The sequence below is a fragment of the Anolis carolinensis genome, chromosome X (genome assembly GCF_035594765.1).
Source record: "Anolis carolinensis isolate JA03-04 chromosome X, rAnoCar3.1.pri, whole genome shotgun sequence".
Lineage (NCBI taxonomy): Eukaryota > Metazoa > Chordata > Lepidosauria > Squamata > Dactyloidae > Anolis > Anolis carolinensis.
Window position 1 is genome coordinate 9,378,753 of NC_085847.1, and position 24,480 is coordinate 9,403,232.

Genomic DNA, 24,480 nt, shown 5'->3' on the forward strand with positions numbered 1-24,480 from the left:
TGAAAGTGGGAGAGTGTGGGGCTTTTAAAAGAAAACAAAATGTGTGTGTACTTATACCCCTTTTTGTCCTCCAGACATTGGCCAAAAAGATGACAGTGCTATACAAACTGGCAAGAGAACAGCTTTCTAAGCAACATCACTATGATTTTGGACTTCGAGCTTTGAAGTCAGTCCTGGTGATGGCTGGAGAACTGAAGAGAGGCTCAGCAGATCTCAATGAGGTGATCCTCATGACTGTGCTGGGGGAGGTTTCTGGTTTGTTTACCCATTTTTACATCCCAATTAGACGTCAGGATTTGCTTGGTGAGTCCTCTGGTTAGTGGCAGACTATGTTTAAATAGTAACCTAGGGATTGTAGTTTTAATTTATCAACCAATGTCTGACCTGGATTTTAAGCCTTCACCTTGGGTAGGTGTGCTTCATTCATTAGAAATGAGATGACCTCTTGAAAGTGTGAGCCTGCTCAATTGAGGGTATGAACGTTTTTCAAGAAAGGCAGTTTGTTTGGTAAAAATATTAACTATTTGCTTTACAAAAAATTCCTCGCCCCTCTAGGATGTGGTCCTGATGAGAGCTCTGCGAGACATGAATCTCCCCAAATTTGTTTTTGAAGACGTCCCTCTTTTTCTCGGTCTGATCTCCGACCTGTTTCCTGGGCTAGATTGCCCTCGAGTTCGGTACCCTAAGTTCAATGATGCCGTTGAGCAGGTGCTGGCTGAAGGAGGCTATATTGTGTTACCTATTCAGGTACTAAAAAGAAAAGTGGGGAAATTGAAAGTTTAAATGTTAGCCATCTTAATATCAACTGGCTGGCTCATAAACCTCATACTCACAAAATATAATCTGCCACATACCTTTGGTGCTACGAAAAAGATCACTAGGGGACATCTGTGCTTTTAAATTCCATTAATGTGTGTTTTCTTTATACCATTGCAAAACTTGTCAGGTGGATAAAGTCGTCCAGATGTATGAAACTATGTTGACTCGTCACACCACAATGATCGTTGGCCCAACTGGAGGCGGCAAGTCTGTGGTCATCAATACATTATGTCAGGCTCAGACAAAGTAAGTAAAGATCGTGAAGGTTTTAATGGTTGTTTGGCCATTATGCTAGAGTTTCTTTACAAGAGGAGGAGAGTAAGAAGATACTGCTCCATGTTGATCTCACAGTGTATTTGGCTCTGTTGGCAAACTCCTTTTACTGTTTTCTTTTTTTTTTCTTCTCTGTTGTCAATTTAGACTAGGATTGCTGACTAAGCTTTATACACTGAACCCCAAAGCCATGAGCGTCATTGAGTTGTATGGTATCCTGGACCCTACCACGCGGGATTGGACAGATGGTGTGTTATCCAACATATTCCGGGAAATAAATAAGCCTACGGACAAGAAAGAGAGAAGGTAAGGTCTTTAAGAGTATGATCAGTGTTTTCCACTCAGGTTTAAGTGGAATCCTTGGAGGGCCAGTGAATATCTTGTATGATAGGAATATATAGTGTGGTCCAACCAAGCCTGACCTGTGGTTGCTGCCCAGCATTGCTTGTGGCTGTCAGGAACAGAATGCTTGCTTGCTCCTGCCCTATGGATTCTGTTAAATGTTGTCATTTTGGAATAAATTATTTTCAAGTTGGCATGAAGGAGTAATCCTCTACAATTGGGCCTCACCCTGGCATCCCAGCCCAACTAGGCAGGAGTCAACAGTCTTTTGCTGTTGGATCCATTGATATTCCTTCAGTTTTGAAAATCATGCTACTCTACTGTCAGTCCACTGGAACAATAGAGATCAAACTGAATTACAGTAGAGTAGCTTTAGGGATTTGTTATTTTTAAGAGCCTTTCCTCTCATTGATGTGTGTACAGGTACATCTTATTTGATGGGGATGTGGATGCACTCTGGGTAGAAAATATGAATTCCGTGATGGACGATAACAAGCTATTGACGTTGGCGAATGGGGAACGAATCAGACTTCAGACCCACTGTGCCCTTTTGTTTGAGGTAAGGACTTTTCAAACAAAGTGTTCAAGTAAACTTTGAAGGTATTGAGGATGAAGATTTTTGTTAAACACTATATGGACTGCTCATTCTGGGCTTTGGAGCTGGTGTTCTCGCAATCAAGCCCAATGTGACAACCAGGCATTGCTCCAGGAAAGCAGCCGAAACATAAGATATTATATTGGAACAACATGGGAACAGGCATTTTAAATTGCCACGTCTGTATTTTCCCCATTGTCTTTGCTGATGTTGCAAGGTTTGTCAATTCTTGGAACTGCTCATTAGTACCTCAGAACTACCTGTGAATGTGTTTCTACTTTCATTTCTAGGTTGGAGATTTACAGTATGCCTCACCTGCAACAGTATCACGCTGCGGGATGGTCTTTGTGGACCCAAAGAATCTGAGATACAGACCTTACTGGGAGAAATGGTCAAGCCAAAAGAACAAGGTACAAATTTTAAAAGGCTGGTTAGGAAATCTGCTTTTAAAGTAGATTAAAGTACTGCATAGGACAGTGACTATGTAGCTCCTTCACGTGAAATTATTCTGTTTTCCTAGCAAGAGCAACAACTGTTAGACAGGCTCTTTGACAAGTATGTGCCATACCTGATCGACATGATTGTAGAAGGCATTGTTGATGGGCGGCAAGGGGAGAAGCAAAAGACCATAGTCCCACAAACAGACCTAAATATGGTAAGAAATGTTGCTTTCTTGATTCACAAGCATTAAGCAATTGTTTGAGTTCAACTGTATGGCTGGAGATGATTTACTGTTTATAGTAAAATATGGGTATGCTTCACTAGAATCAATTATGAGAAGAGTTTCCAAGATGTGTCCTGACACATAACAAGTATCTCCTTCCAAGAGATTGTAAATATAGTATGAAAAGTTGGACAACACTTTGACACTCACTTTTAAATGCTTTTGCTTTTTATTTTTAAATATATACATATTGACATATATACATTTAAAAATAAATATATATGGATATCACTGTAGATAGGGGGAGGCGGAGGGAGGTATTAATTTAGTGGAAATGTGTAAGTATGGTTAATAAAGTCTTGAGTGATTAAATGTGTGGTAGGCGGAGGAATTCAGGATTTTCCCAGACATTATCATTATCGCTTTGTTACTTCTGGTGACAGGTGATACAGTTGAGTAAGATGCTGGATGCCCTGTTAGAGGTGGAAGTTGAAGACCCCGATGTGCTGGAATGCTTCTTTCTGGAAGCTTTATATTCTTCTTTAGGAGCATGTCTCCTGGAAGCTGGAAGATCCAAATTTGATGACTTCATTAAACGCCTCTCCTCTATGTCAATGGTTAATGATGAGTTGACTCTGGCAAAACCAGGAGAGCTTCCAGGTAGGATATAGTTGGTCTTCTGTATCATATTTTCTCTGAAAGGAACTTTGTACAGTTAAGGACAAACACTAGATACATTTAACATACTATATTTCTTGTTTGGAAAGCTTAGAATAATTTTCATCATCTATAGTGTTTAGACTAACAGCAGTAACTCTCCCTACTTATTTCTAATATGTTACAGGCCAGCTTCCGACATTATATGACTTTCACTTTGAGGGGCAGATGAAAAGGTGGATGCCTTGGAGTAAATTGGTCCCTGAATATGTTCATTCACCTGAGGTGAAATTTATTGACATTCTAGGTAAGTGCAAAGGAAGGTGAATTAAGTTTGGCATAATTTTAATAGCCGTGATTAATTGAAAGTTTATCATGCATTCTGAAGCATTATACAGTCAACCATATTTACACATAATTATTTGCCAAATGGAAGGAGTACCCAAAGCTGTTAGTCCTTGAGGAACTGTATGCTTTTTTCTCTCTCAAAGATCTATGGCAGAATGGAGTTTGGGCACATTTGGACAGAAATGCGCTGTATACATTCTGTTGTGTGCTCTGTTCCGTGCTGAAGGAGAACCATATAGACCTGAGCATAGAATAGAACGTATCCCTAAAGTTAATGCCAGCTAATGTGCTTAATTTAATTTCTACTACTGACTTGACATATCCTGTGCCTGATGTCTCTCTGTTATATGTAACATCTCCTCTTTTTAGTTCCCACAGTGGACACAACTCGCACAACCTGGCTGCTAGAAAAAATGGTAAAAATCAAGCATCCTGTTGTCCTGGTTGGAGAATCGGGGACCTCAAAGACAGCAACAACGCAGAACTTTCTCAGGAAACTCAATCCGGACACAAATGTAAGTCTCTAGATTGCAGTCTAGACCTTGGTGTGGTTTTATTGAATCAGAATAGTAAGCCTTATCAAAATAATTTGGAATAATTATACCTGGCAACGGCATCTAGGATGGTAAGATGATGGTCCAGCAGGCCATAGGTTGGGGAGGAAATGTGCAGCCACCTCTGGCCGCACTGCAATTAAGTTAAGCTCTTTGATATAATAAGGAAAAGAGACATGAGACTGATGGTTTGGTCCATGCTCCATTGCTTTGGACCCAGGTCTCCAAAACCTCTTAACAATGGATTTGTTTTCCCATTTGGATCCTATTCAAGGCATGCACAGTTCTTAGTAGGAGCTTTCATTTCAGCACTGTCTATTTTTCATCTTCCACATTCAGGTATTGCTGATCATTAACTTCTCCTCCCGCACCACTTCAATGGACATTCAACGGAATATGGAAGCAAATGTAGAGAAACGGACCAAAGAGACCTATGGGCCCCCAATGGGAAAGCGTCTCCTTGTATTTATGGATGATATGAATATGCCCAGGGTAAATAGGCTGAATTATGCGTGGGAATTCTGCAATATATTGTAGCAACATTGGAGTGAACATGGAAGAGACAGAGAATGTTGGGTCAGAGTAAGATTCTTTGATCCAACCTTCTGTTTCCAACATAACTCGCAGATAGTGTTATAGTGATGCCATGTTTGTCACAAGTATCTAGCAAAGAGACAGCTTTTAATCTTTGATTTGATTTCCTTCTTTTCCAAAGGTTGATGAATATGGGACTCAGCAGCCCATTGCCTTGCTCAAGTTACTCTTAGAGAAAGGCGCCTTGTATGATCGGGGAAAGGAGATGAACTGCAAATACCTCCGTGACCTTGGCTTTATTGCCGCCATGGGCAAAGCGGGAGGAGGCCGTAATGAAGTTGATCCTCGGTTCATTTCCCTCTTCAGTGTTTTCAATGTTCCTTTTCCTTCCGAGGTGTCTCTGCACTTGATTTATGCTTCCATTTTGAAAGGCCACACAGAGGTAATCTCCGTTATTTAGAAAGAGAAATATTGCATCAGATTTGATAGGCCTGTATAGAATGTCAATCCTTGTGAAAAATTCACCCGCAGGCCTACACTTATGCACTGGCATTTGTTATTGATAGGAATCTGTCTGAAGTTAGGTGCTTGGTTTTGATTGGTGCTGAGGACAATGATATAAAAGTTAACATCATAGTCGAAGTCTACCATTTGATCTCTTGGTGCTATATTAGCAATCCGTGGACAGAGAAAGATAATAGCTTGCTAGCTCCATTTGAGCTGGATCCCAGAATCAATTGTGAACTTCAATAGTATTCTCTCATAGGACCTGCACGCTCTTATTTTCTTCCTCACACCCATCTTGTATTTGTAGGGTTTTCATGAATCGGTAGCTGCAATTGCCGACCGGATGACAACTTGTACGTTGGCCCTTTATCAGATGATAGTCCGCGACTTACCTCCAACTCCTTCTAAATTTCATTATATTTTTAACTTGCGAGACCTGTCAAGGGTTTACAATGGACTTGTCCAAACAACCCCAGAACGGTGAGTAGGTTACATCCAATTTCAGGTCCTTTTATGATGCGATCACTTTGCCCCATAGGTGGAATTTGATGGTTGGTTCAGACTATTTTCTTTTTCGTTCATAGTCCTCCTGTATTTTCCTATAATCAGTTCTGTTATTTTTCTTAAGAAGACAGAACGGGTGGTAGGAAAATACAGGTGGGCTATAAACAAATTTTCCATCATTACCAGAAAACATATCTGTTTAAAAAAAGATGAAAATTGTGTCTGGTGCTTTTTTTAAAATAGTAGGAAATGTCTATTTGGGAACAACTTTGATTGAGAATGCAGGGTGAGTGGTCCACTAAATCTCATTCCATAATTTGACCCAGTTTTTTCCCAACGCAGGTTCCAGACAGTGGGCCAGATGGTGCGAGTATGGAGGAACGAGTGCCTGCGGGTTTTTCATGACAGGCTGATTAATGAAATGGACAAAGCACTGGTTGGTCCTTGCCTTTTTTCTTCCTTTAATTAATTTGTGTTGTTTTGCACATGAGCAGGAAACAGGATAAAACCTTATGTGGCTGCTTGGATAGCCATTCGCCTATGACAAATGCTTTTCGTACAGAAGACTCCAAGCTCAGAAGCTAACGTTTCCATTTGTACTTCAATCTTATATTTGCTTACTGAGAAGTATGTCTCACTATTTTCAGCAGGATTTACTACACATTAATTATCTTTATGATTACAACCTTAAAAAAATTGGTAAAAGAATTGGGAAGTACTTCTGCTCTAGGCCTTAGAGAGACTCTGTCTCGCAGTGGTCTTGGCTGAACAATTTTAGACATTCATCTAAATTTTCCCAAATGGTTTTAGATATTCATATATTCTTAACTGTATTCTCACATAGTCCTGGCCAACACACATTTTGGTGCCTCAAATGTTAGCCCTATTGTTGGTTACATTCCAAAAAAGGGCATCAGTTTTCCCCTATCCGCTTTAATTTTTGAGATATAGAACACATGCCTTTTACCAGTTGCCATCTGCTCGTCCATAGAAAACCAGGATTATCATATCTAAGGAACTAGAGTGAATGTGGTTATCCCATTCAATTTCTGTATCATCACCCCCAAATAATAGTGGTAGTAGTAGTAATAATAATCATCATCATCTGAAAATATATCACACAGTCCTAAACGCTTGGGAAGTGTTCGACTTGTGATATGAAATCCAGCATATCTTGTTTGCTGTGTCATACTGTGTTGTTGTGTCAATAATAATAATAATATGTATACCCCGCTTATCTCTCCTGAAGGATTTTTTTTGGGCTGTATAACCGTCAGATAAATTCTTCAGGTCTTTGTTTCTTTCATTATCCAACTTAGCGTGGAATCCTTTTGTGGCAGGAATGTAACGTGAATTTGTTCATATTTTCTGTCTTTTCAAACTGTACTGTCAGGTCCAAGGGCATATACAGGCTTTGATTGAGGATGATTTCAAAGACGAAGTGGAACATGCCATGAGGGACCCAATTCTTTTTGGAGATTTTCGAATGGCCCTTAATGAAGGCGAACCTCGTGTTTATGAAGACATCCAGGACTATGATGCAGCCAAAGCACTTTTTGAGGTACAGAACCTAAACTGGGAGAAGAGGGATTTTTTAAATGGAAATTGTTTGATTTGATGTTCTTCTTTTCTGATACTGCCTGCTCCAGAAACAGCCAGAATTGTTGACTGTAGGATTTCCTTCAAGCAGATGTTGTCATGTGGCTATTCAGTCACAGTCCTTCACTTGCATCCACCACTATTGGCTGAATGTCATAGATAGAACTGACATTTTTTTAGAAGGCCAGCTCATTAGCTTCTTAGCTCTCGCCCCAGCTTTGGTAAATGGGCTTGTTACTTTAGCCATATGTGTTTTTCACGTGCTTTTTTTGGATAGCAAATTGCGCCTGCAAGCCATCTCTCCCTTGCCTTTCTCTTGTAGGAGATTCTTGAAGAATACAATGAAATAAATACTAAAATGAATCTGGTCCTGTTTGATGATGCATTGGAGCACTTAACCCGCGTCCATCGTATTATCAGGATGGACCGTGGACATGCTTTGCTCGTCGGTGTTGGAGGCTCTGGAAAGCAGTCGCTGGCAAGATTAGCAGCTTATACAGCGGGATGTGAGGTCTGCACATTTATTTAACCCTTACTTTCTCTTGAATTAATTCAGATTATTACCCCTCCCTGTTTGAAACAGCTTAGTGTAAGTAATATTAAAACCGTTTCAAAAGAGAAGGCAAATATAATCAACCACTGACTTACGGAAAACTGGGGCTTAGGTTTTGTTAACCTGAATAAGTAGGGGATTCCGACCCAGAGAGATGCCCCAGTTGCCATTTTGCAAATCAGAGGCTCGGATGAAAAGAGCCCATCGATATTTGCACTTATCTTTTAGGTTTTTGAAATAGTTCTGAGCCGAGGATATAGCGAAAACAATTTGCGGGAAGACCTCAAGTCGTTGTATACAAAACTTGGGATTGAGAATAAGATAATGATATTTCTGTTTACTGATGCTCACGTAGCAGAGGAGGGGTTCTTGGAGCTCATCAACAACATGCTGACATCAGGTAACGTGTGATGTGTGCATATCCTCAGTTGTCCACACTGTTAAATCTGAAATATCATGGTGTTAGAAAGGGTCACACCAGATATTAACCTGTGTGCTCAAAAATGCCATCTTGGGAACATGTTCGGGATTCTTCCTGAGCATTTATACCATTTTAGGCACAAGGGGAGTTGGTAGGATAGGACGGGTAGGATGCTGTCTTCTACTTTTTACAGCGTAGAATCCTGAGGCCATAACTATCCCAACTTTTTCACTTTCTGGCTTGATTTGACAGGCATGGTTCCAGCTCTTTTCCCAGACGATGAGAGAGATAGTATTTTAAGTCAGATCACAGATGAAGCCATGAAAGCTGGCACTGCGCCAGCCAAAGAAAGTGTCTGGCAGTACTTTGTGAACAAGAGTGCCAACAACCTCCACATTGTCCTTGGGATGTCCCCAGTTGGGGAGACGCTGAGAACACGCTGTCGAAATTTCCCAGGTACCAAACAGTCTGTTCTGTATGTAAACAGATATCTCCTCTCTGTCCCAGAAATGTGGAAACAAGAAAATGATAAATGGGTATATGAGTGTGTTTGTATCAGTTATCCATTACCAACACTTTGTACCTTCCTGTTTGTGTGTTATTATTTACTCTCATATAATGTCCCCTTTATAGGTCTTGTCAACAACACTGGAATCGATTGGTTCTTGCCCTGGCCAACTCAGGCTCTCTACGCAGTGGCTAAATTCTTTTTAGGTAGGAGTTTAATTGCAGACTGTGGGTTGCACAATGTGAGTTTGGGGGCATCTGAGTCTTTAAACTATGTTAATCCTATGTAGGTTTTCCTGTGATTTTGCCACAAGCCAATATTATAAACTGTCAGTGAGAGCCTGGTATACCAAATGTTGTACTGGTTTTCCAAATATCCAACCCATGTGGAATGATGGAGAAATCAAAGCAGAATCTTCATATACATTCTTATGAGGATAACAACACTAGGAGTGTGATGGTTTGATTGATGTTTTTTTCTCATTCTTTTCCAGGGATTAATCCATTGATCCCACTAGAAAACATGGATGCAGTCGTTGAACACATTGTCATGGTCCATGGTTCGGTAGGGCTCTACAGCAAGAAATTTCTTCAGAAACTTAGAAGGGCCAATTATGTCACCCCGAAGAATTTCCTTGATTTCATTAACACTTACTCCAAACTGCTGCAGGAGAAAAACCAGTTCATTTTGGGTAAATATGCTTTTAGTTGGTTTTGCACTACTGACCAAAGTCAGGATGGTTTGCTTTGCCAGCTAATCCATTGTAGTCAGTTGGATTTCCATGCAAAAGGGGGAGGAAAATGATGGTTTTGTATTCCAGTGGGCTTTTGAAATGAAGCTGAGGGTTGTAATTGCACACCTCTGCCATCATTTATGAACGTTAAGAGTGTTTTCAAAGTTTAATTGGAAAGCTTTCCCTTCTTTTCTAAAGCTCAGTGCAAACGTCTTGAGGGTGGTTTAGACAAGCTTAAAGAAGCAACAATTCAGCTGGATGAGCTCAACCTGAGGCTTGCTGAGCAAAAAGTGGTGCTGGCAGAGAAAACAGCGGCATGTGAAGCCTTGCTCCAGGAGATTGCGACCAACACCGCAATTGGTAAGTGTCCCTTCTGAGTTCATTAGGATTCAGTACATCTATTCCATAAGCCAGAGTTTACTTAGATCTCTGACAAAAAGGCTGGCGATGATCTTTTATTTATTTCTATGCCCTGGCAGCATATAGATAACTTCTAGACATTTTTGTGTGATGAATATATTTTGCGTCCTGCAATATTCACCTTGTAAATCTGCATTTACAAGGTTCTGTCTCATTCATATACCTGTTGGGGATTTCTTCCCTTCCAGTTTGGCATATCGCTCCTATGTGTGTATGTGTCTGTCTGTCTATCTGGCCATACTGTTGTTATAATGATGGAATTGTAGCAATGTACAAACTGGTAAAGCCACTCCCACTTTTCAGCTGAGGAAAAGAAAAAACTAGCGGTGGAAAAAGCAGCTGAAATAGAAGAGCAGAACAAAGTCATTGCAGTGGAGAAGAAGGATGCTGAGACAGCCTTGGCAGAGGCCATGCCGATTTTGGAGGCAGCAAAACTGGAATTGCAAAAGCTTGACAAGTCCGACGTGACTGAGATCAGGTACTCAAGCTGTCATCAGTGTATTGTTTCAGAGATGATTTCACACAGAAATGTCTACATGTTGGCAAAGTTACGTCTGTTGAGTATAGTTCCCAGACTCTGCAGCCAGTGCTGGGCAATTTGGGGAGTTGTTTCCCATAAAACACATTTTGTAGAGCTTTGTAAATGGCTGGGAGATTCCTCACTGTACGTCTGTTACATCTATTTGTGGATCAGTTAGCGACTACATGTTTTGAACCCGAATCTTTAGGGAACATCCCTTCCAAGAAGAAGATGGGCACCACTTGTGCCACCCACAGCACTTCCATCTTGTCTGGATTGAGTTTCAGTCTGTTAGCTGTCATCCAGGCAGTTGCAATCCATCAGGATGCCCTTACTGGGATTTGAGGTTGGGTAGGAATTTCTCTTGACTCGCCAAGGGCATGTGGCTGTGAATCTGCCCTGTTCCGGGGCTCAGAGTCTTGTGTCAAGGATTAAGTCAGTAAACATCTCCCAGGATATCATGAAAGCAGCATCCTGGCCTATGATTAGTGAGAAATATTGGAAGTGCAATTCAATCAAGTCAAAAACGCATCAGGAAAACATAAAGGAAGGCTGTTCGGAGGCTCTTCGTTTTAGTGTCGACTTTGCTCAGATGATGACAATGCTTGTTTGCCCTGATTGTTTACCTTGTATTTATTTTAATTTTAGGTCTTTTGCTAAGCCCCCTAAGCAGGTGCAGACCGTCTGCGAGTGCATTCTCATCATGAGAGGCTACAAGGAGCTCAACTGGAAGAATGCCAAAGGGATGATGTCAGAGGCCAACTTCTTGCGTTCCCTCATGGAAATTGATTTTGATAGTATTACCCAGGCCCAAGTGAAATCAATCCGAGGTAAATCGCTCAGCACAGCAGCAGGACACATTGTGCACTTGGAACTGAATCTCACAGGCTGATACTGCAAATGGTGCAACGTATTGTTCAGGGATTCAGCTTCTTTGGGAAGAGGGAAATATGAGTAGAGAGGTAGCTGTGCAAAGATTGTGCCAGTCGCTTGATCAGGTGTATGGCTCTAATGTATCAATAGATGTAAGAAGCTATCTTGTGAAAAAAACAGGGCATAAATCAACTAACTACTCTGACTTCTTAATCTGAAGGGCTTCTCAAGAACTTAAACACAACCTTTGAAGAAATGGAAGTTGTGAGCAGAGCTGGCTTGGGGATGCTGAAATTTGTTGATGCTGTTATGAGTTACTGTGACGTAGCAAAGGAGGTCAAGCCAAAGAGAGAAAAGGTACAAGAGGGAATCATGGAAATCGGCGAAGATTCAGAATGCACATGACATAGCAGTTGTATGATCAGCACTGTTTTTCGAAAGCAGTTGATTTAGATTGTGAGTGCAGGTACCTACCCTGTGCCAGTGAAGCAAGTGGCTACACATCCAAGAATATTTTTAGGGCATTATTATGGCTGTCCCTCTACTTTCGTGGATTTCATACTTATGATTTTATTATTCACGAGCCTGAAATACCACCCCTGCTTTCTGAAGTTAGGGCTAGCATGTGAAGGTTCACACATGTGTTTGTTTTGCCCAGTAGCCAGATCGCCCTCACCTGAGTTGTACATCTTCTGAGTTGTATTTCCTCCCTGCAGGTGGCCAGACTGGAGCGGAATTTCTTCTTAAGCAAACGTGACCTGGAGAAGATCCAAGCCGAGCTGACGGCCATCCAGAATGAGCTGAAAGCTCTGGGAGATAAATATGAAGCGGCGATAAGAGGAAAGCAGCAGCTCCAGGAGGAAGCTGAGATTATGGAACGGCGGCTTATTGCTGCTGACAAGCTCATCTCAGGCTTGGGATCAGAAAATATCAGGCAAGTGGGAGCAAGGGTGTTCTGCTAGCTTTGAAGTTTTATGGGATGGTTGAAAGGACACATCCATGCCAGAGTGAACCTTCACTGTCATCCCTCTCTCTCATTCCTGGGGCAGAGGGATCCCAGGCCTTCTTTTCATTCATTGTTATCACTGTCACTGTTAATGAATTTATTCACATCAGTGTGTTTTGGTTAATTTTTTAACAGATGGCTGAATGATTTGGAAGAATTAAAGAGACGTCAAGTGAAGCTGCTGGGGGACTGTCTCCTGTGTGCGGCCTTCCTGAGCTATGAGGGGGCCTTCACCTGGGAATTTCGTGATGAAATGATTAAGGACGTGTGGCAGACGGATATCCAGGTCCGAGAAATTCCCCTCAGCCAGCCTTTCAAGTTGGAAAACCTGCTGACGGATGATGTCGAGATTAGCAGGTAGGTCAGAACTGTTCCTCCCATTTTCAAATCGACATAGCAGTAAGAAGAACCTAGGATTTGCAAAGCTGTGTTGAATATACTCAGAAACAGGGCTCACATTTGAGGCACCAAAATGTGTGTTGGCCAGTGTTATGTGTTCTGTGTCACACATGCTTATTTATACAGTTGATGGTGGTCCACCTTTCATCCTGGAAGCCTTTCATAGGAAATACACATTCTCTTTTGTTACACAGACATGTATTTGCTTTCCTTCCAGATGGGGATCTCAAGGCCTGCCTCCAGATGAGCTCTCGGTTCAAAATGGCATCCTCACCACCCGAGCAAGCCGTTTCCCATTGTGCATTGATCCACAGCAGCAAGCTTTAAATTGGATCAAGAGGAAAGAAGAAAAAAATAACCTGAGGGTGAGGCCGACCTGTTAAGGATATATTTCACATTTTAAGTCTGCCTCCGGAACTTAAATATATAGGTAGGAGACAGGTTTGATTCAAAGAAAGGAAAAAGCCCCAACTTGTAGTGCTGTGCTCCGTTCTGTGGTTTCGTAGTTCTTCTTATCACCAGTGGTTTTGGCTTTCGCTCAGAAGGTGCTTCTCATTCATAGCTAACTATTCTGTGGCTTGGGAGTGACTGTGAGAACAGACTCAGGAACTAGTGAAGGCTCTTCTTCCTTTTTCAGATCATATTTAAATATATTTTCAGGGCAGGACAGGGTCGCAGGGTTCTCTGTAAGATGCCATGTGTTGCCTGAAACTAGCAATGCTTTGGCTTGCCTATTTCTGACATGATAGAAAGTGGCGTGGTCATTGGTGACATGCTCTGTTTTTCTGAGTATGCTGATGCATACTTCTTTGGTTAGGAGGAGAGTTGTGTTGACTGATGCCGTTGCGAGAAATATTTGCAATGTGTCTCTCCTTCTCTCTCAGATGTCATCCTTCAATGACCCTGATTTCCTTAAACAACTTGAAATGGCCATAAAATATGGGAACCCTTTCTTGTTCCATGACGTGGATGAATACATTGACCCTGTGATTGATAATGTCTTGGAAAAGAACATCAAAACTGGCCAGGGCCGAACCTACATCATTCTTGGTGACAAGGAGGTTGACTATGACACCAATTTCAAGCTGTACTTGAACACCAAACTGGCCAATCCTAAATATTCACCATCAGTGTTTGGCAAAGCGATGGTCATTAACTACACAGGTGGGCAAATTTGGCTGGCTGGCAAAACAGTATCCCCCTCCTGTATTTTAGATGTTATATTATCTATGTCTGGAGCTCAAGTAATAAATGGTTATTTTTGGCAAAGCTACTTGTTAGCTTAAACTATTGAATGTCTTAGGTTTACCCCTTAAAGGTTAAGAGATGATGATTGGTGAGCCAACAAAGAAAACGTTTACAAGCCATCATTCCTCAGGCATTATTGAGTGTAAAATTGTATGCATATTATAAACTTTGTCCTTCTACTGTTGCGGGAACGTTTTTTTTCTTTTTGGTCCACATGCAATTCATTTTGTGGTTTGTGGTTCTTCACTGAACTTGATGAAAATTTGATTTATTCATCTCAGTCTCTGCAACCAGTGCTGTACTAATTCATTGCTACCACAGCAGATTAACTGCAATGGCATAGTAGAGCGAAGATAGCATAGAAAACTAACTTCATTTTTGTTAAACCCGCCTACCAGTTACTCTGAAAGGTTTGGAAGACCAACTGCTCAGTGTTATTGTGGGATTCGAAAGACGAGAACTGGAAGAGCAGAGAGAGCATCTCATTCAGGAAACCAGTGAAAACAAAAATTTGTTGAAAGACTTGGAAGATTCGCTCCTCCGCGAATTGGCAACTTCTACTGGGAACATGCTAGACAACGTTGACTTGGTGCATACTCTGGAGGAGACCAAAGCCAAAGCTACTGAGGTATGAGCAATTCCTATTGTCTGGTCAACTGTCCACTAAATAGCTTCCTTCTTTCCCCTTTAACTTTGAGTTGAAATGTAAGGATTATTTCTTCTAATTCATCTAATTAAAAGGAGTGCCTTTCTTGTTCAACCAGGTTTCAGAGAAACTCAAGCTGGCTGAAAAAACGGCGATAGACATTGACAAGCTCCGCGACGGCTACCGTCCAGCTGCCAAGAGAGGCGCCATTTTGTTCTTTGTGTTGTCGGAAATGGCTCTGGTCAACACGATGTATCAGTACTCCTTGGCTGCCTTTTTGGATGTCTTTGGTCTCTCTCTTCGGAAATCGATGCCTGACACCATTCTGGCAAAAAGGCTGAGACACATCATGGACACACTAACGTTCAATGTATACAATTATGGATGCACAGGTTGGTGTCAGTGAAAACTGAAGGTAGAAACAGGCCGACAGTTTACAAGAATTACAAGAAAAGAGATTCTGCCTAAACATTAAGAAGAACTTTGTTACTATAAGAGTTCTTTAATAGTGGAATAGACTTCCTTAGAGGGTGGTGGATGAGCATCATTCAGGGCTGCTTTAGTTGTGGATTTCTCCATGGCAGGGGGTTGGATTAAGTGGCCCTGGCAGACCCTTCTTTGATTCAGTGATTTTTAGGATGAAGTCAAAGAGGAGAAAGTTAAGGCTGGTGATTAGAGGGGTCCTCTTCAACAACAGGAGGCTGTGGGCTTCTGTCCAACACTGGCAAGGAGGCAAAGCCATTATGTTAGGAAATATTAAAGTAACTGCTGTGTTATCCAGGCAAAGTAACAATCCATGGAGAACTATTATATGTATGATTGATCAGTCAATTGTAAGTGTTTCAGGCTTCAAAGCCAATAGCGTCTTCAAAAGGCTTACGAAGCTACACCTAAAGACAGCCCTGGATAGTTTTTAAATTTTTCCATTTTCAAGGAAACATTTCCCACATCAGTTTCTCTGTTGGAAAACTCTTATGCATCAGTTAGGGATTCTCTGCATGTTGAAAGGGAGACCGTACTGTAAAACTTGCCTAACAAATGTTGGGAATGTGCTGCATTTAATAAGGAGGGCTGTTGTGGTTGCTTTCGCAGGCTTGTTTGAGAGGCACAAGTTACTCTACTCCTTTACCATGACCATCAAGATTGAGCAGGCGGATTACAGGATCCCACAAGATGAACTGGATTTCTTTTTAAAAGGTAGCTAGATACCCCATTGTCAGCATATGTTACAACTTTAGCACTTGTAGTAGTTTGTAAGACACCTGTCATGGCAAGGGGTTGTTTCCCTCAAAAGGCAGGGCAGATATTTTCTTCACTAATTAAGTGAAAAATATTGGCTTTTCTTAGTGAGTTTTAAAAATGTGCACTGGCGGTGGTGCTCACACTTTCTGCCCTGACTCTAGGCAATATTTCTTTGGAGAAAAGTGCTCGAAAGAAGCCGTGTTTGTGGATTTCGGATCAAGGCTGGGAGGATGTCATCCGCATTGCGGAACTGTTTCCAGAACAATTTGGAAGCCTCCCAGATGATGTGGAAAATAATCCAGATGACTGGAAAAATGTGAGTAAGGTTCTCCACCCTGAAAACTCACACCTTCAGTATTATTATATCCATGAAATGACTGAATTGTTCTCCCGTATTTCCTTTGCAGTGGTATGATGTTGATGCCCTTGAACAAGTCCCATTTCCCATGCAATACAGGAAAAGCCTCTCCCACTTCCAAAAGCTACTGCTTTTACGTTGCTTCCGGGTGGACCGTGTGTATCGTGCTGTGACTGACTATGTCACTCTCACGATGGGTGTGAAGTAGGTGAAAGACATCTGCCTTTTAACCCCTGAATATCTTTTCTGTAGAGCACATGTGTCACATGCAAGCCCTTCGGTCTGAATTCAGCCTGCCATGTCATTTTATGTGGCCCTCCAGATCCTGGATTACAACTTCTGTATTCGACATCATGACTAGAACTGATGGGAATTGAGATACAGTAACATCGGGAAGGTTGCAGTTTTGTAACAACAACAATAGCAACCATAATAATACAGTAGAGTCTCACTTATCCAAGCCTTGCTTATCCAAGGCATTTTTCTAGTCAGTGTTTTCAATATATCATGATATTTTGGTGCTAAATTCGTAAATACAGTAATTACATTACTACGTATTGAACTACTTTTTCTGTCAAATTTGTTGTAAAACATGATGTTTTGGTGCTTCATTTGTATAGTGATTACCTAATTTGATGTTTAATAGGCTTTTCCTTAATCCCTCCTTATTATGCAACATATTTGCTTATCCAAGCTTCTGCCGGCCCGTTTAGCTTGGATAAGTGAGACTCTACTGTACTCACTTACACCTTTTGTGACTGGCAATGTCTAGAAAAGTGGGGTTTTAATTGAGTTTCAAGACTTGTGGATACGATGTCTGACATTTAAATGCCCTTGAAACTTTTCCCAACCTCAGAGCCACAGACGCTGTTGGGCTGCAATTCCCATTATCCTCAGTCCTCATGGTGGATAATCAAAAGTGATGGGAGCTGTCATTTAGTAATATCTGGGGACCCAAATTGGGTAAAAGCTGAAGAACACTGACCATGATGTACAAATATTTATCTAACTACTGGTTTAAATCACTGTTTTTACGATGTTACCTTGTTATGATGGGCATGTCCCTGTTGTAAGCCGCCCCGAGTCCCTTCGGGGAGATGGTGGCGGGATACAAGAATAAAATAATAATAATAATAATAATAATAATAATAATAATAATAATAATAATAATAATTATTATTATTATTATTATTATTATTATTATCTGGCCCTCTGTCTCCACTGATTCTCCCTCCATGGATTCAATAGCCCTTTGAGGGCAGCCATAAGGCTGATGTGGCCCTCTATGACAATGAGTCTGACACCCCTGCTGTAGAGAATCTAAGCCCGGTGTCATCACATGAACTAAGTTATGTCTCTGCCCCTTACATTGCTCACCTGTTTTCCTTCTCCTTGTTGTTAGATATGTCCAGCCTCCTGTGATCAGCTTTGAAGCCATCTTTGAGCAGAGCACCCCAAGTTCACCCATCGTTTTCATTTTAAGCCCTGGATCTGACCCTGCCAGTGATCTCATGAAACTGGCTGAACGTTCAGGCTTTGGGGGAAATAGGCTGAAATTCCTGGCCATGGGACAAGGGCAAGAGAAGGTAAGTTTGGCTCCAAAACTCACGTCAAGGGGGTTAGACCTTTTGAAGGATTTACTGGTAAGCATTTCTCTATCCGTTAAGTGGTAGAGAAAAAAGCCACTTGATTCTGGTTAGGGGTGGGACTCCAAATGATTTGGATCCTGAGATGAAGGATTGTGACTTACTGTGCCACCCTTTGGGCACTTAAGCATTTGCTGATATTGTTGCTTTCGAGTCGTACATATGGACTGTACCAACACTGGAGAGGGAAATGTCAACCCAGTTGTCATGTGGACTTGTAGTGGTCACACAGATTGGTTGAGGATTCCCTTTAGATTAGAACAACAACAACACTCATGTGCCTCCCTTTCTATGTTCCAGGTTGCTCTGCAGTTGCTGGAGAATGCCGTGGCCCGTGGACAGTGGTTAATGCTGCAGAACTGTCACCTCCTGGTGAAGTGGCTGATTGACCTGGAAAAGGCTTTGGAAAAGATTGTTAAGCCGCACCCTGATTTCCGCTTGTGGTTGACAACTGATCCTACCAAGGGATTTCCAATAGGGATCCTCCAGAAATCTCTAAAGGTATCAGTTCAGTGCCATTAGATTGGGGTGGATGGGTGTGTGCGTGAGGTGTTTTGTTGCTGTGGAAGTAGGCCTGGCCTGGTTGGGTCTACATCACAAATCAGGTGTGGAGTAAGAGTTCTTTGTGGATATTTGAAAATAGACCATCTTGCAAATCCAGTGGCTTCTCTTTTTGGTTTCTCCTGTTCTGTTAGGTGGTCACAGAACCTCCCAATGGGCTCAAGCTGAACATGAGAGCCACATACTTCAAAATATCAAATGAAGCACTTGAGCAGTGCCCACACCCGGCTTTCATGTCCTTGGTCTATGTTTTAGCATTTTTCCATGCTGTGGTTCAGGAAAGAAGGAAATTTGGGAAGATCGGTTGGAATGTGCCTTACGATTTTAATGAATCGGATTTCCAGGTAAGAAGTGAAGTATGCAGGGCACCATAGCCCGTGATGATGTTACTTCAAACCCTGTGGCTTCCAGCTTACTTCATTCCTTGTATTATTGGCCCCATTGTATACAGTGAACTTCCTTTTGAGTATGTGTTTTTAGTAGAGTTGTGCTACACAAGTGTAATTCTTTTCCGTTCCATAAATGTTCATGAGCAGCTTATTTTTGCAGCTGAATGGAATGCCTGCAAATACAGTTTGAGGGCAAAGGCTGAATTAAGTGACGAACCTGTACCCTTTTTATCCCACTACTGTTCATGACTGCTTTAGGTTTGCATGGAGATCCTGAATACTTACTTAACAAAAGCATTCCAGCAGAATGATGACAGAATCCCATGGGGGAGCCTCAAGTATCTTATCGGTGAGGTAAGCAAGCATATTCTGGAGAAGTCAGATTCTATGGCGAACAAAAGAAGTTCAAAAATGATCCCGTGATGCCACTTTTTATAACATCTGACACTGCCTTTGGCTCTCCAAGGCTTGTTCCTTTTTCTGCTGCCCTTTTAAAGGGAAGTGCCGGAGATTACAGTTGTGGCTTCTAAATGACAAGTGACAGGGTAGTAAGGAATACTGGGAATATTGCTGCTTAATGAGAATCTCATTTTCCGTTTATGATAAGAGAGGGAAATACAATAATACATCATAATACTAATAATACAATATAATAATATTAATTATATATTATATATTACATGTAATATTACTAATAATATTACAATATATTGATATAGTACAATATAGTAATTTATTGCCAGTATTGTGCTATGCTAATAATATAATATTTTATGTAAATTTAATTTGTAAGCCGCTCTGAGTCCCCTTTGGGGTGAGAAGGGCAGCATATAAATGTATTAAATAAAAATAATAATAAACCTGATGCGGGTTTTGTGTTTCATAGGTGATGTATGGCGGACGGGCCATTGACAGCTTTGATCGGCGCATCCTGACCATCTACATGGATGAGTACCTGGGGGATTTTATATTTGACACCTTCCAGCCCTTCCATTTTTACTATAATGATGATGTTGACTACAGGATCCCTGAAGGAGAGACAAAGGAGGATTTTGTTGGTAAGCAAAACTTGTTTAAGCTTTCAAGCTGACTATATGCAGTCCTTCCAAGAATTTTGTTTCTTTCTTTACAGTGGTAATAAATTATGTCAGGCTGCTCGGAATGTGTTTCTGGCTCTGGCTCTTTTCCAATACGAATCCCAGGAGGCTTAAGAGCTTCTGCCTAAAGTACCTTTACAGAAGGGAGTTGGATTGCCACACCAATTTTATTCTGCCCCTTCTCTTAGCCTTTTCTGTCTTCATTTTGCAGAAGAGATTGAGTCCCTTCCACTTGCGAACACCCCAGAGGTGTTTGGCCTTCATTCCAATGCTGAGATTGGATACTATACACAGGCAGCACGGGACATGTGGTCACACCTTCTGGAGCTGCAGCCTCAAACAGGTACGCCTGTCTGAATCAATAACGTGAAATTCTTCAAGTTTATGGGGAGAATTCCATGCCTCAGATCACTGAAAGGTCACCAACCCATGTTAGCATGTGCTTTTCATACGTTTACTGCTGTGCTCCATTTTCTGCAATTTTCTGAAAACTTTCAGAGAAATCTTCCCCAAAAGACACAAAGCAGTATAAGTTTCAACCAATTTTATAATTGATTCTCTATTATGTTTTTTTTTTAAATTGGGACGTATAATTTAATGATAAAACAGGATTGTAACTGGAACATTCTCAGCATCTTCCCAAAAAACTATCAGTTGGATTTATACAATCTGTAAAGGCTGTTATAGATTAATGTACGGTGGTGAAAACACGCCATGAGACTATAAGAATACTGGAACTTTTCAGCCTGATTATGAGCACAAAAACAATTAAAGTGTATCATGGAATGATTCATATTATGGAATGAGTCATCTGCATAGATTTTGTGAAACAAGGTTGGGTGAAACGAATTAGGTCATCAAATAATGTATATTGAATGTATATTTAAAAGTAGAGAGCAGGGTCTGTAATATGTTTTGATGATGGAGAAAACTACAGATGATTTAGAACCCTGTAATAAAATATGTCGACAGGTTCCATATTGCATTAGGTCTTCTCACAGACCGAAAGTACTCAGTGTAGTTTTAAGATCTGGATACTATCCACAAAGGTTCATTCTGGTGTGAAAATCACAGAGATTGAGAAGAGATTGGGTATAATACAATCTGTATGAATCCTTCCTCAGATTTAATGTCTGTAAATGTCATTAATTTTAGGTGAATCCAGCACTGGGATCAGTCGGGATGAATACATTGGCCAGGTTGCTAAGGACATAGAGAACAAGATGCCCAAGATCTTTGATATCGATCAGATAAGAAAGACCTTTGGAATGGACATTACACCGACAACAGTGGTGTTACTGCAGGAACTAGAACGCTTTAACAGACTCATGATCCGTATGACAAAGTCACTGGCTGAATTGCAAAGAGTAAGCAAAGATATTGAGGAAAAGAACTCACCTTGCTTGCCTTTCCTTTTTATAGTTAATGTAACAAACTTCCATGGCATTTTTTTACTAGGCTTTGGCTGGGGAAGTTGGAATGAGCAATGAACTAGATGAAGTGGCCCGTGCTCTCTTCAACGGGCAGATCCCAAACATCTGGAGAAAACTGGCTCCTGACACACTGAAAACACTTGGCAACTGGATGATTTACTTTAAGAAAAGGTATCTTCAGTACACCTCTTGGGTAAGTATAGGATGCCATTGAAATTTAATTTAGAAAGGGCAGTAGCTCAGTGGTAGGGCACATACTTTGTATATGGAGGGTCCAGGTGAGAGACGAGACCCTTGAGAACCATTACTTGTCTATATCAGGGCTTCTTAAACAGTTTTCACTTGTGACTCATTTCTGCCAGAGAATTTTTTAGATGTCCCCAGATATATAGGTATACAAAACAGGTATAAAAACCAAACATTTACTGATAATAAACCAGCATTTGCATAATTTACTGAACTTTTTGTGGAATGCAACTGAAGCATATTCTGCAGAGTCTACTGTAAACACTGTTAGCATGTTGTTGATAACGGATTCATGTAAATGTCTACAGCAGCCACTAGGTGGCATTCAGAAAACGTTGACTGCTGCCAATTTTTTTGTGACCCCAACATTATGTTAAGGGGATCCCATATGGGATCGGGACCTACAGTTTAAGAAGCTCTGGTCTAGATGGCCTGATATATGGCAGCTTTCTGTGTTCCAGTCATTTTTGCCTGACGTGGCATGTGAAATGACATACATATCTAAAGTTGGACATGGTGGCTTAAGCTGGGAAGGGTTCAGCCAATTGGTTTTGTGTTTTCAGGTTGAGGAGGGTGAACCAAGTGTCATGTGGTTGTCAGGACTTCACATCCCAGAGTCATATCTGACTGCGCTTGTTCAGGCCACCTGCCGGAAGAATGGCTGGCCTCTGGACCGCTCCACCTTGTACACTCAAGTGACCAAATACAGGACTGCGGAAGAGGTCACAGAGCGCCCTGGACAAGGTATATATAACCCTTTGAAGCGTTGGTCCTGGGGGAAAGCATTTGAAGTGTCCTTTGGATAAGAAACACTAGTTTGATGCAAACAGAATGTGCACGCTAAATAAGATTTTCTGGCTTCAAGGGAGTGGGATTCAATGGAATAAAACAACAACATTCTTTCTGGGATGATGGGAGGAACAATCCACACCCTCCTTTTTAGTTAGATAGGAGTAATTTGATTTTTCTAAAAGATTTATTTGCTTGGCGGATTGAAAGTAAGCACTATGGTTATGTTACAAGTTTCAGTTACAACACGTCAGATTAGCTTAGAACAGATAGGCTAGAAAATAAAACTGAAGGGAGAAGGGTGGGGGGTTCAATGGTAATAACAGAAAAAGAATGTTGAGTTCCCTCCGGTTAGGTTTGGCACACAGGGAAAACCCAGGCATTATGGGTTGTTCCTCCCATCCATCCCAAGAAAGGTACATCACCATAAGTATAACTTCTTATTCTCCTCATAGTGTTTGAGCCTTCAACTCCCAGCTTGTCTGTCCAGCTTGTCCAATGGTCAGGAATTCTGGGAGCTGAAGTCCAAAACACCTGGAGAGTGATCTAGGCATGTGTTATAATTTCTCCTTATAGCATTAACCAGGGCCTTATTAAATAATGTAGTCAGTCTCCTGATATATTTAAAATAATATCTGACTTTGCAAGTAAATTCACGCAGATACTGTGTTTCCGGGTTTCACTAGGATGCTTTGTTTCTGGCCTGTACCTGGAAGGAGCCGACTGGGACCTTCAGAATGGCTGCCTTATCAAGAGTAAGCCCAAAGTGCTGGTTGTCGACTTGCCCATCCTGAAAATAATCCCCATTGAAGCTCATCGTCTCAAACTACAGGTACAAGCTGCCAAGAGCAGGTCTTAGGTCTTTATTTAAATTCCAGGCGACGTGGAATAACCTGATGCAGGAATCCTTTCTCCTACTTACAGTCAAGGTTTTCTGTTTACATACAGTTCACAATCTTTTAGACACAGTTGTGGGTGCAGTTCCTTTTTCCTGAATGTTCCCCTCCATCCCAGATGCTAGATGGCTTTCAAAAACTGGAAAGTGACTGTTACGACCTTCCTGTTCACTCCTAAGTGCATCAGTACATTAGAAAACATTTCTCAGCATATTATCGTGCATGATTTCTCCCAGGTTCCCACTGCAGTTCATTTCACCATAATTATAAAAGCACTTTCGTCTTCATACATATTTAGAATGCCATGCCCTCTTTTCCCGTTATGGTCTGCTCTGTAGACAAAAGAACCTGCCCTTTTGAATGTGCCTACTAACAAAGCTTTGTTTCCATAATATATTGATGTAGCAGCCAAGGCAAGGAATTTTTATGTGTGGTGAAGGTGGCTTGCAGGTATGTAGTAAATCATCTTATTTGTTTTCTGTCAGAACACTTTCCGGACCCCAGTGTACACAACGTCCATGCGGAGGAATGCTATGGGAGTGGGCCTGGTTTTCGAAGCCGACCTTTTCACTACAAAGCATATTTCTCACTGGGTGCTGCAAGGGGTTTGCCTCTCATTGAATGCCGATTAGAAGCAAAACTTGGTATAAATTATGTGGCTGGGGAAATATGTTAAAAGCCACACACAGAATTCATTCAAGTCCACTTGCTTCCACCTTTGGAAGACTATCTATTGTGATTTTGAATAACATTTGCATTTCACTAGAATAACTCAAGATTTTTATAAATATTTAAATACTTGCATTTGTTTGAAAATAAAGAACTGTGTTTTATGCAGTTAGAGGCAACGAATCTGATTTGTTTTTTTAAATAGTCCCAAAGATATTTGAAAATATCTTTGCAAAAATGCAATGTTTATGTTAGCAAGAATCGTCTTGAGAATGACCACAATTAAGGATAGAATTGTTACTTTCTGCAATTTCTACATTTCGTTCCATTTGACCTTGTTTGCCCTCTCCCCACCAATCCTACGGACTTGCAATCTGGTGAAATGTTTATGGCACAAAGCTTATGTGCTGTTGTGGGCTTTACTCTTTAAG

The 24,480-nt window shown here is 41.1% G+C and overlaps 1 protein-coding gene across 2 annotated transcripts in view; it reads left to right on the forward strand.

Annotated features, from left to right (window-relative positions):
• The window catches only part of dnah10 (dynein axonemal heavy chain 10), a 41,338-nt gene extending 17,115 nt beyond the window's left edge, over positions 1-24,223 (forward strand). Inside the window, exons 36-79 of one of the 2 annotated variants that reach the window (XM_008113677.3) lie at positions 75-221; positions 556-747; positions 947-1,065; positions 1,240-1,398; positions 1,858-1,993; positions 2,320-2,439; positions 2,550-2,684; positions 3,137-3,353; positions 3,538-3,657; positions 4,068-4,213; positions 4,592-4,744; positions 4,968-5,228; positions 5,601-5,773; positions 6,140-6,233; positions 7,191-7,358; positions 7,719-7,907; positions 8,178-8,349; positions 8,623-8,826; positions 9,004-9,084; positions 9,372-9,569; positions 9,810-9,971; positions 10,335-10,509; positions 11,200-11,381; positions 11,645-11,781; positions 12,141-12,358; positions 12,566-12,787; positions 13,047-13,194; positions 13,714-13,993; positions 14,476-14,705; positions 14,842-15,115; positions 15,816-15,920; positions 16,127-16,281; positions 16,373-16,527; positions 17,726-17,909; positions 18,270-18,470; positions 18,665-18,874; positions 19,178-19,273; positions 19,806-19,977; positions 20,228-20,359; positions 21,172-21,383; positions 21,475-21,642; positions 22,259-22,439; positions 23,171-23,316; positions 23,866-24,223. In XM_008113677.3, the coding sequence (XP_008111884.1) occupies positions 75-221; positions 556-747; positions 947-1,065; positions 1,240-1,398; positions 1,858-1,993; positions 2,320-2,439; positions 2,550-2,684; positions 3,137-3,353; positions 3,538-3,657; positions 4,068-4,213; positions 4,592-4,744; positions 4,968-5,228; positions 5,601-5,773; positions 6,140-6,233; positions 7,191-7,358; positions 7,719-7,907; positions 8,178-8,349; positions 8,623-8,826; positions 9,004-9,084; positions 9,372-9,569; positions 9,810-9,971; positions 10,335-10,509; positions 11,200-11,381; positions 11,645-11,781; positions 12,141-12,358; positions 12,566-12,787; positions 13,047-13,194; positions 13,714-13,993; positions 14,476-14,705; positions 14,842-15,115; positions 15,816-15,920; positions 16,127-16,281; positions 16,373-16,527; positions 17,726-17,909; positions 18,270-18,470; positions 18,665-18,874; positions 19,178-19,273; positions 19,806-19,977; positions 20,228-20,359; positions 21,172-21,383; positions 21,475-21,642; positions 22,259-22,439; positions 23,171-23,316; positions 23,866-24,012 (7,476 nt within the window). In that variant the 3' untranslated portion in view covers positions 24,013-24,223. The remainder of the gene's footprint in view (positions 1-74; positions 222-555; positions 748-946; positions 1,066-1,239; positions 1,399-1,857; positions 1,994-2,319; positions 2,440-2,549; positions 2,685-3,136; positions 3,354-3,537; positions 3,658-4,067; positions 4,214-4,591; positions 4,745-4,967; positions 5,229-5,600; positions 5,774-6,139; positions 6,234-7,190; positions 7,359-7,718; positions 7,908-8,177; positions 8,350-8,622; positions 8,827-9,003; positions 9,085-9,371; positions 9,570-9,809; positions 9,972-10,334; positions 10,510-11,199; positions 11,382-11,644; positions 11,782-12,140; positions 12,359-12,565; positions 12,788-13,046; positions 13,195-13,713; positions 13,994-14,475; positions 14,706-14,841; positions 15,116-15,815; positions 15,921-16,126; positions 16,282-16,372; positions 16,528-17,725; positions 17,910-18,269; positions 18,471-18,664; positions 18,875-19,177; positions 19,274-19,805; positions 19,978-20,227; positions 20,360-21,171; positions 21,384-21,474; positions 21,643-22,258; positions 22,440-23,170; positions 23,317-23,865) is intronic. The other variant, XM_062958673.1, reaches the window with a different exon arrangement.
• Positions 24,224-24,480: the final 257 nt, after the last annotated feature.